At 47.0% G+C, this 12,451-nt stretch overlaps 1 protein-coding gene across 2 annotated transcripts in view; it reads left to right on the top strand.

Moving 5' to 3' along the window:
* Positions 1-12,451, top strand: part of SBNO2 (strawberry notch homolog 2) — a 41,006-nt gene that overhangs the window by 1,109 nt on the left and 27,446 nt on the right. The window contains exon 3 of one of the 2 annotated variants that reach the window (XM_065745873.1): positions 5,000-5,123. In XM_065745873.1, coding sequence (XP_065601945.1) covers positions 5,000-5,123 — 124 coding nt within the window. Of the gene's footprint in view, positions 1-4,999; positions 5,124-8,621; positions 8,935-12,451 lie in introns of those variants that run through there. The other variant, XM_065745875.1, reaches the window with a different exon arrangement.

The following is a 12,451-nucleotide window of genomic DNA, read 5'->3' as shown; positions in this document are numbered from 1 at the left end:
GCATCACAGTCATCTTGTGGCATTTCATAAACTGATCCATCTTGGAAAAAGCAGCAAACAACTTGAAAAAAGGAAAGAAAAAAAAGACAAAACACAAAGACAACAAAGCTTTGATTTCTGGTAAACCTGGTAGCTGCTGCAAGAGAGGAACAGCCTTGTTTCTGCCTGGATTCGTTACACTGATGGTGTTAAAAGCACCCAATTAGCACAGTCCAGCTGAACAAATTCACTGTGCATCTGTAGCTTCATGCAGATAGCACAGACAAGGAAGGACAAACTGCTGGTACTGGTGACAGACTTGTGTGAAGTGACATTAAAATCTATTGCTGTGTAGGTGACTGGAAACTGGGCAAATACTATAATCTCATATCTTTGTTGGAAAACTCTATACAAGCCCTGACTGTGCAATGCAGGGTTGGTGAGTCTGTCTTTTTCTTCAGGTTATAACTGATACTTTTCACTGATAAGCTCACTCCACAAGGTGTGAAGTGATGAGAAACCAGCTCGTGTGAGAAATTGTGACTTCCTCCTAAGTAAAGCTGCCCCGTGCAGGAAATCACCTAGATCCCATGCTGCAAATAGCATTTTGGGGGGTTCTATGTGTAACAATGAGTGATGTTCCCATCCTTTGTGAGGTACCTCTGTCCTGGAGCAGAAGAATGAACACTGGTGATGGCAGGAGGTATAGTGGCCTGGTGCCAATTGGGACTCTGCTGGGACCAGGTGACGCTGATGGCTGCTCTGGTTTCTTTGTGAATGTGGGGAGTGGCACAGAGACAGGATATGTTTTTAATTAGGTCAGAGGTGGAAGGAAGGAAGGTAAAAGAAAGAGAGTTTGATAACGTACTGTGTTCCTGGAGCTTGAGGATTTAGTTTAACCTCCTTCCTGAATGGATTGCTGCACGTTTCTGCAGAGCAGGGATTCATCCTCATGGGTGTCCGAGTTCCAGCCTGGCTGTCAGAAGCAATAGTCAGCTTCTGTGTTCAGAGGGGTGGGACTGCTTTTGTCTCTGAGTTAGTTCTGCTCGTTTCTCACGTGCCTGGGCCTCCTCAGCTTGCAAAGTGAATAACAGAGCAGATCTTGGTGTATAATGACAAAGAATCTGTCCCATAGGTGCTGCGTGGAGCTCTGCCTTGTCTGTTACTCCCCAAAGTGAGAGGTCAGGAGGACTTTTCAGAGAAGTTCAGTATCTGCTTTTAGCAGGCCTGTCTCTGACTGGAAAAGAGCATGCTTTTTGAGCATGATTCCTGTAAAATTACAGTTTGTGAATTCTCAAGAGAGCTGTAACAGAATTTCTGTTCTGCTGTATCAAACCACAGGATTAGATTGTGTTTGTCTATTGTGTTGGTTTTCTTTTTTTTTTTTTTCCTTTGACTATTTGTTCTGGTTTTGCCCTTTGCTTTCCTCTTTTCCAGTGCTGCTCTTTGCTGTTTGTGTCAAATCTACTGGAAATGTTGTGGCCTTTATCCTTCACAGACGTGCCTGCTTTTAATGCAAATGTGAACTTGTTGACTTTGTTACCGTTTCTTTAGGAAGTGAGCTCATCGTAGCCTTTATTTGGTCAAGAATTTAGCCCAGACTTCATCTTTAGCTTCTTCTACCCTGGTCACTGTAAAAGTGACCTTTCAGGTGAAATCTTCCATATCTGTGTTTCGAGGACCAATAAAGAACTCTGTCCTTTAGTGCTTGAAAACTGCAGCTGGATCTCTTTGAGGTGGGATACAGGGCTGGGATGTCATAGGTGGAAATCCTGAAGTCTCATTTGCAAGTGGCTGTGTTTGAACGTGGTTTACTCTCATGGCAACAGCTTTGTCCCGGAGCTGGTTTTTCCTGTTTCTTTTCAGTAGTTTCATGCTAGAGAATTTGTTTAAAAGATACCAAAGCTTGCCTCTTTCTTTCACACTTTCTTAACCTGAAAATGTAAACAGTGTATTAAATGTTTCTGGAAGAACAAAAGGCATTCAGATCCTCTGTAGGGAAGAGCTGGAGCTCGGTTAATTTCTAGGGCAACTGCCCCTGAGGAGCTGGGATTTTTGCAGCTGTCAGCCCAATGCTTCTCTTCCTTCAAGGAATTCTAGGTCAGCACAGCCGGTGCTGCTGAAAGCGGTGTCACACACGTACAAAACATATTTCTCAAAAACTGGAGCAAAGATTTCTTCCGTGGTTTCTAAAACAGGCAGCGCCATTCTTTTCCTGCTATTTTCATGCACTGTTCCACTTTATCACCTGTGAGTGGAGCACTGTTTGCTGTAACAGTAGAGCAGGTTCTGAAATGCATGAGCTGGTGTACTGACAGGGAAGAAGAGTGCCAGGATCAATACCTGGGCAGCCTGTGAACTCTGCTCGCCTGCTGCCTGGAAATATGGAGCTTGCATCTCTGAGTGGAGGTCTGTACCATCAGAGCATTAAGCCTGGCCAAAGTCCCCAGAGCAGATATTCAGTGAGATTGCAGTGAGGCCCCAAAAGGGATTCAGATGTCCTGGACACATCGATGAGCAGCTGGTGTGAGGTTATAGCAAGCTATCAAGGGATGGAAGCCCACCTCCTGGGAGGGATGTGGGTTGCACTGGCTCACCTGAGGTGTGGATTCCAGTAAGGGCCTGTCTGCAGGTTCCTGCTGTTGAAAACACAAGTTGTGTGGTTTATTATTATTATTATTAAAGAACAAGCAAACAAAATGCCCTACAAGTTTCTTTAGGAGTATGTGAAATAGCCTTACCCAGAGACCCGCTGGCTGGACGGACATCAAATGGTTGGGGTGAGTCAGATGTCAGCTCAGGTTTGCCTTGTACCAGACTGTTCCACTGCTTCTATATTTAGAGTGGGTGGCAGCAAAAAAGCAGCTTTGCTCTTTAAAGCAATTGTCTGAAATGGATATAATCCCAAGATGCTCCCTGCCCAGCTCACGAAGTCCCAGAGCTCAGAGATGAAAGAATTGCTCTGCTTTATTCCTTACAGAAGGGTAGGAAGCGTGGCTGCTGTAAGGCTGTGTGCTTGTTGGGTTCTGAACGTTGTGTGCTTCCCTTCGTGTTTTCCTACATGGGGATGTCCCTCTGGTTATGTTTCTAGATGTTCTTTCCCTTACAGATGACTTTGAGTTTAGCTTTGGGGCAGAGAGGAATCCATACCTGTTGAAGGAGGTGTCACTGAGTTGGCACATGTAACCTGATGGAAACTGAGCTCTTGAGCCACGTTCTCCATGACAAGCAGAAGGGGAAGACCAGCACTCCTTCCTTTGGGCTGTGTGGTTTCACTGGAGGGGCTGGCTTCCCATGGAATGTGATGGGGTGGGAGCTGCTGAGGTGCTGTAAAGCATCCCCCTTCTGGGGGCTCACAGCAGGTTCCTGCATCGCAGCAAATGCAGCACTCTCTGCCTGAAGAGCACAGTGCTTCTCAGTGCAAGAACAAAGTGCCTCTCGCACTCACAGATTTCAAAACCAAGGTTAAAGGAAACAAAGCAGCATGCCAGCACTGCTCATTCTGCAGCAGTTCAGGCCAGGGATGTTGGGGCTATCTTGGTTTCCTTCCTGTTACCTTGGCTGACTCCTCTCCAACTCATGAGGCACTGGGGAGGTAGGAGGCAATGATCGCTTTTCTCTTAAAATAGTTTCCCTGGTTGGTTTGTTAAGTGCTGGCCAAGCTCTGTCCTTGTGCAGAGGAGAGAGTGTGAGAACACAGCAATTTCAGCTGGAAAGCATTTTAATCAAGCCCTTCAGTCTCCATAAATACTTTACTTCCCAGAATCTGTACACAGATTTTAATTGGGCTGAATGGATTGAGGATTCTGTCTTTAATGATGCAAAAAGGAGGAAAAACGAGCAGATAAGTGTGTCTGTACATAAATATGTGTGTAAGTAGAAGCGTGGTGGTGAGCTGCTAGCCACACGTGTCCCTCATTGCTTACAGTTCAGCAGCAGAGCCATCCTCAGCTCTGTTCCTGGATGCTATTTCTTTTTCAGTTTTGCTTCTTCCCCTTGCTAAAGCTTATTGCTCTGGGTTCTGTAACCTTGGCACTGGAGAGCACACAGCTGGCTGCAAGAGGAAACGGTCTGATGGGGTGAAATGTTTCAGTGATTCCAGCATGAAAACATGTTGGGTGGTGATTGCCCAAGCAGCATGAGTGCACGGCCCTTACGGGAAAGATTACAGAGCACATTCCTGCTGCTGCAGGAGAGAGAAAGGGCTCGTGTGTGTAATAGCAAAGCCAGAGGACAGCCATGGAATACAGAGCTCCGGGGAAGGAGGAAGGGAATTGCTCTTTTGCCCTTTTTCCCTCCTTTTTGCTCAGAGAAGGCTGGAGCTTGGGGCAGGGAGGCAGGAGGGGCTGGTACATCCCCTCTGCAGCAGGGACTGGTCAGAAGACCTTTGCTTTTCTCTCTTGTATTAGGTCGGTAGAGGTTTTGCCTAGTGACAAGGTAAAATCAGTTACATCTGAAACCCACCTCTGTCTGGACTAACGGTTCTGTCTGGGCTTGCATGTTCCTAACCCTTCAGTTTCTGTCTGTCTTTCTGAGCTCTGTGGCTGGTGGAGGTCCCTGCAGGGGTATGGAGGTGCTCTTGGCTGTCCCAGCCCCCAGGCTTGCTTACAGGGAGGGCTGCCTCATTTTTTATGACCTGAGTAGGGGTTTGATATTTCCATGCAACTCGATGCTTGTCCGTACATAGCGTGATTGTCAGCTTCCATCACACCATCAGGCACTGGGAGCCTCAGAGCCTCAGTTTTGCTTTGTTGCCAGGGCTAAAACATCTAGTCCCATGGACTCTTCTGTGAAATCCTTCTTAGTCCATGCAAACTGCCGAGAAACAGAATTCTCAGTCTTGAGGCAGATCCCATAGATGTCTGATTTTGCCTCACAGATATCTCTTTAGCTTTTCTAAACCAACTTTTTGTGTGTGTCATCCCATAATTGTCCCTTTGCTGCTGCTGACGGAGTCTGAAGCAACCTGAGGAATGCTAAGGACCGACAGGAAATAACTGCTTTTCCCATTTCCTTACAGGCAATATTTTAATTCCTCTCACGATTTTTGTATGAATCCCATCAGCAGACCACATTTCTTGGATACAAACTATGCATCTGTGGACCCCACTGACTTCTTACCAAAAAATGGTGATTTTCCTCAGGTGAGTACATTGCTACCGATGCCTTTGGGGACAACAGTGCTTTACGGTGATGGGTTTTGTTTTTTTAGGATTGTGGTGTAGAGGGAAAAGGAAGAGAGTGTTGTAAATTGGTCCAGCACTGAATCGGAGGTGTGTGTAACTGGGGTCAGTTCTCAGCAGTTCAGCAGCTGTCTGTTGGGTTGGTAGGAGCTTACCTGTGATATGATTGCTTGTCTTTTAAAGTGATATTAAATGTAAACACAGAAAGTACACGGGAGAGTCATTGTGCAGGAGGGTATAGGTAAGTGTCAAGTTGGAAATGCTTCAGTCAGTTAAAGCATTTGCCTCCTAAAACTTCCTTCACTTGTGAATGTTGCATGTGATCTGTTGCTAATTAGAAGTGGTGCATTCCTGACCAGTGGATGTTTAAGGATTGCATCGGTTCAATGCCCAGCAAACTGAGATCCCAACCAGTTCATTTTTTGCAGTGTGGAGGGAGCAGTCTCCCTAGCTCATCTGGCATCCCACGGGAGGACCCACAGGCATCCTCACCTTGGGATCCCTCTGGGCTGGATGACGTCTTTCTGTAGTTTTGGAAGTGTTTCACTTGTTTTTGGCAACGTCTTACAGTAAGATTAGCCAATAACAACTGGAAAACAGCTTATCTGACAGTGCTGGCTGTGAATAAAGAAGGAGCTAACTACATCCCTTCTAGGAGCTGATGCAGATATTAGCAGTGTCTGGCTGTGCGTGCTCTTTGCAATAGTTGTTTTGTTTTTAACCCAGCATCTGCAGATAGTAAATCTGCAGAAAGTTACTTTGCACCTAAACAGCCAAGCTGAGCGACTTTGCAGTCCCAGCCCTCCTCTCTCAGTAAGTCACTGTGACCAGGGGAGCAGATAACAGGCAGGTGAAGTCTGGCATCCTCCCTCAGGCAGGCAGAGCTGTGCTTCAGACAACTTGGAGAAGCAGCCAGGGTGAAAGAATGTGGATGGAGCTTCAGAGCACCCACTGACTGAGCCACTGCACGAGTGTGACTCTCCCTGCTGACAAAGGATGAGAAGGAACAGAGCTGCAGCAGTGCTGCAGGAGCAGTGTGTGCTTCAAGCTCTGTGCAGAGCGGTCATTTGGAGCAGATGAAGCTTCAAGGACCTTAGAAATTTCAGAGTAATGTTTTTTTTTTTTAGTTATTAAGGTCTCTTACTGTGACCTGATGAAGAGGTTTGTTGTGGGCTCTGTAATCAATGACAGATTGGACCTTATAGCCTCCAAGGTGCTTAGAGGTTCTCAGAGGAAACTTTAAGGTGTGCGGAGTCGTCGTTTATGTTCAGTATCTTCATCCACACTGTCTATAAGTCAGACTTCTTTTCTGGTCACAGAGAAGCTTACTGGCAGAGCCAGGCTTCCTCTGAGTGTGGGAACCAGCTAATCTGCACATCGCAGCTGATCTGCCTCATGTTTGTGAGTTGGTGTGACAGATAAGCGCACGGGCATTGTCTGGGCGTGTGTGAAATGGAGCTGAGTTTGTTTCCCTTTCCTCTTCTCCATTAAGGTGAAGATTGACCTTTGTAGACATTTCACAACCAATTCTAAGCGTGCCCTGCAGTGTAGCCCAGAGGTGCTGAGAACAGCATGAGGGTAAATGGGGGCAGAATGGGCATACTTTGTGCTGGCCTCATACTTCAGCACATCACAAAACACTCCAGTAAGCCCTAGTGAGCTGTTGAGAGCTTTTGGACGTTCATTTCTGTAATGCTGAGTGCCAGGACACACGTAAACAGAATCTTTTGCCTTTGTAATCTGTCTCTTCTTCCTCCATGGTTGAGTGGAGATGCCTCAGCTTCTTGATCTGCAGTGGATGTTGGGGTGTGGGCTGAGTTGGTTCAGCAGAGAAGAGCAGTTTGATTGTAAAGAGAGCTTTATTCAGCAACGTGATGTGAAATTTATTTATGCAGTAGGAAACAGCAAACTGATGTGTGTCCCTAGCCAGGGAGATATAGTAATTCCTGCTGACGGTACTTTTGTTTTAGCAGGAGAGAGAGGATTTGAACCTCTGTGAGACTCTGATTTCTGCAGATTTGGATTTGTGTGAGCTGGGCTTCAAGCCCTTTAAGATAAGCCCCTGATGTGAGAGCCCAACTTGAGCTCCTTGAGCAAAGCTGCTGGGAGTGCTTTGTGCTGGTGGCTCATCTGCTGCACCAGTGCGGTCGATCACCAGGTGCTGGTGGTCCAGATAAACAGATGAATTATAGTAGCATTGATCTCTGCCTCCTGCAGAATTAATTGTGGGAGGAATGAGACAGAAATGTGATCTCATCAACTTGTGGAAACCATTTTAGAGACTGTGATGGGAAGAAGGAGATGGGTCTTCTTCTCAGGTCTCAGCTTTGCAGCTCTGTGAAGTTTGGCTGATGGGTTTAACGGGAAAGAGGCTTAATTATTTCTTTAACTTGTGTATTTTCTAGTATGTAAGCGGTCAGTCAGCTTCCTTCCCCTGCTGTGTGCAGCAATTGATCTCAGCCAGCTTGGCAAGAGCAAGTTTTGAAGATTCTGTCTGGAAAGCAGGTGCTGCTTTATGGTGACTCTGTGATAGGAGGGCAGAAGGGCTCTGAAACAATCAGGACATAAAACGACCTCAGTAGATTTCCAGAAATATAGAAAGTTCTTTTGCTGCTCTCGTCCTTCTAGGGAGGAAGCAGCAGAACGGAGCAAGGTGACTGTAGACTGCAAGGTGACATCCCTTATGCTTTTGTTTTGACCTTTTCCAAGGCTGCTGCTGGGAGACTGCCCCTATTGCACTGTACCTGCTAGAGTTCATTAGCTTCAAGTACAGCAACAGGGAGGTGTCCATCTCTGAATCTGTCACAGCCAAACCAGCTCTTTTGCTCAGATGTTGTACCAGGTAGTGCTCGGTAGTGCCACGTATCTTTGTTCCCATGAGAAACAGAGCATTTCTGAACGTTTTTTTTTTGTTCTGTTTGTTGGCTCTTGGTAAGCATGTGTGCTGAGCTCTACCTGGGACTTCCTGGATAACCCATGGCAGTAATCTATCAACCTTGTGTGCTCTGAAGCTGAGAAATACCAAATAAAACTTTTGTTAGAGCTTTATTTTCCAATACAAAGCTGCTCTGCTGAGGCAGTGCCTCAGAGGTGTGCTGCCTGCCTGGAGCTGCTGCAGTGTGGCATGTCACAAAGTGTCTGTGTGCCTGTGCCACTGCTGTGCAGCGCTTGTCTTGTGCTCTCCTGCCTTTTGGAGGCGTTCAGTCTTCAGTCATCCTCTGCTCTGCCGAGGTACAGCTCCAGGTCAGCCTTTCTGAACACTCAGTTCTTGATTTCCTTGAGCTTTCTACAGGGCTTGCTGTGTGTGCTCTGACACTAGTGCTAATGTGGAGATTCATTGATAAAACCGAGCGCTTTCTACCCAGAGAAAAGCTGCTGATTTATTTGCTAGCAGCCAAAATTGGAGTCTGGATCTCCTAGAGAGCAGGCAATTGACCAGAGGCAGTGACATTCATGTGGAGTCATCTGGGAACATTCTGGAGGCTTTCCATCCCTTGCTTCAGCAGTATTTTCCATTTTACTGATTTCATGCTGTCCCAGTTGCCAAACTGTTAAATATTAACGATTTGCCTGGAAAGCTGAAACATGCCATTCCCAAGGTGAGGGAGCAGCTTGGGTGATTACGTCTTCCCCAGTGACTGTGCAGGAAAGTACCTGTCTTTTCCACGCTTTCCTGCTGTGGCAGGAGCTGTTAAGCTTTGTGCTGTTACGACCATGCCAGACAGAGGACTGAAACCCAAGAGAGAACATGAAGAGTTTGCTGCGTGCTTTGGTAAGAGGCTCTTGATTAAATCTGCGGTCACTGAGCAGCCAAGATAGATTGGGTGCTTATGTGAGAGCTGTCTTCATACGTGAATACAGATTATTCTCTCGTCTTTGTTTAGATACCAGAATCCAATCTGTGATCATTCATCGTGCTGTAGCCTGGGGTTACAGTGCTGTGTGTCTCAGCAGCCTGCCAGTGCTGGGCTTCCCATGTGCTGTCTGGGGGGATACAGGGAGGGAGTAGAAATGCCATTTCTCATTTGGGGTGAAGCTTGGCCATCCCTTTACATGTCACCTCCCTGCCATGACCCTGCAGCAGGATCCCAGCCTGGTCTCAGGCTGCATTAAGCAGTTTCTCTTCAGATTTTCCCAGCAATGTGCAGGATACCAAAAGTGGATTGAAAAGGTCTGAAGAGCAAACGCCTGATGATTCTGCTGAGGTGTTTGCACAGTAAATGCTTCCTGTTGCCTATGGTCTGAGAATTATTCTTGTGTCCTAGGGTTTGAGGGACCCGAGGGTGCACTGAATGGTAAGGCATTTGTTTCCCCATCTTCTCTCTGTGTTTTGTTCCTGAGCTCCTCAGGCCCGCCTTCAGAATGTAAAGACTTTCCTGGCCTGAGGATGCCGTGAGTGGGAGTTGCCACACATCTTAATTGCTCTGGGAACTTCTTTTTAGTTGAATCACTCACTGCTGCCACTCGGGTCGAATGAGAAGAGATTTCTGTGTGTGTGACAGCAGCCTCACCGAATGCCTTCTGCATATTGGAAAAGATGCTTCATTTGGATGGTCAGAGCAGCCTAATGTGAACTTGAACTTCTTTCCTCCTGGATATTTTTGTTTTTTTGGCTTGCTGTTGGGTGATTCATCCTTGCCGGTCTGCTGGCATTCTTTTTATAAACAAGTGGCTTAAATTAAGGTTTAGAAAATAGTTATGTATGAGACCGTATTGGAGTCTGATAGCATTTCTTGATCCTGGGAACTGCTGTCTTAAGCCAAAGTCTTGCACAGGCCCTGTGGTGTCATCTTCTTAAAGAAAAATATCTCCTGAAGGCATGTGCAGCCTTAGGAGTCGAGGTCCTGAAGAGATGCAGGACTTGGGTTTCCATAGCTTCCCTCCTCTCTGCTGTTTACTCCTCTAGCTGCAAAGCCTGAAGTCCTGAGTTGCTGGGGAGCCTGACACCTGTATGCAGTAATTCTGTTGTAGAGGCCTTTTTCTGCTTCTTTATGCCTGTGCTAGCTTTGGTGGCTGCTAGTAAGAGCTGTTAATTGTCCCGACGAAGCACTCAATGCAGAAGGTTTTAATTTATACTCTGGTACCTGATGTCCCCAGGCTGGTGTGCATGCTAAGCTGCAGTCTGTGCCCTAGGCCTTATCTTAACAGCAGAGGAACATCTGTTTCCCTTTGCTAAACTTGATTCAGCTTGTTCCTTGTGTCTATCCAGTGTAGCCCTTCCCTGCACACGCAGAACCTCCTCTGCTGGCTGCATGTGTTGTGTGAGGACACTGAGAAATGGAGCAGCAGGGCTGAGCAGCTCCTGGTGAGCATGGAAGGTGTGGATGTGGTGGTTCTGAAGTGAGCTCTGCTGAAGCTTGTTCCTTTCCTCCTGCAGCTGAACAGCTCAATGTGCACGTGGCTGCAGAGGAAGCTCAGGTACCCCTCTGGGATCTACACTGTGCCTGGGCTGGAGGAAGGGCCCATGCCATGGGGTGCAGCAGTGCTGTTAGAGATGCATTCACACTGTTTGATCTCTGTTCAGATGTGGTGGTGATCGTAAACCAGCCCTCTGCTCGCCACGAGCCCTTGCAATCCCTTATCAGTCTTTCTTGTTAAAACAGGGGGGAATTAACCTACTCTTAAAAAAAGTATTAATTTTTAAAAGCGCTTCAGTGCGGAGAGCTGTGGTGATTTAAGAGAAATCAATGTAGCAGTTATTAAATTATATGAAGGATTTGGTTCTGACTGTTATAAGAGTTTCCTGGAATAAGAAACCACCTGGAATTTCCTCTTGCTGTCCTGCAGTTATGTCTACAGGGAGTACAGATAGTAAAATCAATTAAAGGCAATTAATGGCTCTGAAGCACTTGGAACGCGCTGCTTTACATGCCCACGTCTCTGTTTTCACAATGCAGGGCCAGCTTTTTGGCCTGACTTCATGGCACTTTGCAAACCCTTTTGTTGAGGTGCTGGCACTCGGGGCCTCGTGGAGTGCTGTGCTGTGATTGCAGTGGTGTGTCCCACCTGGCTGCAGTCACTGCATGTCAGCTGCTTTGCAGCTGCATTCCCTGAGCACTGTGTGTGTGTGTCCACCCTGTGGCTCAGGTGCCTCCTCCCCTCCAGCCCTGTTGGTTTTCATCTGTTTTGTTGGCTTGGAGTGCTGCATCCCCTCTCAGACAGGAGAGGAAGAGTAGAAGTGACAGAACTGCCTTCTGAAGCTCTTGGCATGCACTCTTCTCTGCCTCCTCCCCCCTGCATAAAGCCAGCAAAAGCGGGAAAAGCACTGCTCTGAAACGTGGAGTGCTCTTAAAAAAATATGCTGGTAATATAATTTAATAGCAAACCACTGGGAGATGTATTAAAATAGATGCTTTAATTCAAAGCAGAGTTGCTCTGAGTCAGTGTGATGGAGCGAGTTTCCCTGCCTGCAGTGCTAAGCTTCCATCCAAGGGGCTGTCACAAACACCCCTCACTTCTCCTGGTCATCCTGAGTGCTCGTGCTCCAACCACAGCCATCACTGGGAGCTGTGCCTCCCACGGGAACGCTTTCTTTTTTCCCCCATCTCACACGGTTCTTATTTCCTGAATCACTGCACCTTGCAGCCCTCATGCAGTGTCTTCCAGCTGCAGAAATGTAGCCCTGATGCTTTGGTTGCTCGGGGGTGACGAGCTGCCAGGTCCTCTCCTGCACAGCAGTGTTGTCCTGTATTGATCCGTGCTTTGGCCTTCTGAGAAGTTCAGGATGCATGTGCTGGAAACCATCAGCACGCTCAGGAAGCTGTCCTGTAGGTCAGTGATTCAAAGATGGCAGCTGAAGATTACCTGTGGAGATCACCTTCCAGAGCATCCAATGGGGTTTTACACTTCAGGTTTTGGTGGAAGACGATGGTAAGTCGAACTACCGCTGTGAACACTGCTCTAACTCTGCTTTCCCATCCCCATTCGTCAGCACACACGGTCATGAATTAATTGTGGAGAACGGAAATGCTGTGGCATACCTTCTCCCTTAGGACAGGATCTTAAAATATCAGGTGGTGGTTTTCCAGTTGGTTATCTTATCTTCTGTGATTATATCGCTGCGGTATTGCAAAATCAATTCGGCAGTCCTGGTATCTAAGGCAGTGAAATGTGTCTTGTTTCCTTTTGGTGTTCCAGCTTTGTTGCCTACGTTTTGCTCTATTTGTCTGCTTGTAGAAGAGGAACAGGAAATAAGCCACCTGCTTTTTAAAGGCTGAATGAATAGCCAGACCTTGGTAGTCTTAGGTAAGAGCTGCTGGTTCAATCAGTCGCTCAGCAGGCCGGTTAAC

This window comes from Cyrtonyx montezumae, unplaced genomic scaffold (genome assembly GCF_038088225.1).
Source record: "Cyrtonyx montezumae isolate F1298 unplaced genomic scaffold, pur_monq_1.0 scaffold_39, whole genome shotgun sequence".
Lineage (NCBI taxonomy): Eukaryota > Metazoa > Chordata > Aves > Galliformes > Odontophoridae > Cyrtonyx > Cyrtonyx montezumae.
The sequence above is the reverse complement of the archived record's forward strand: the minus strand, read 5'-3'. Positions and strand labels throughout refer to the sequence as shown.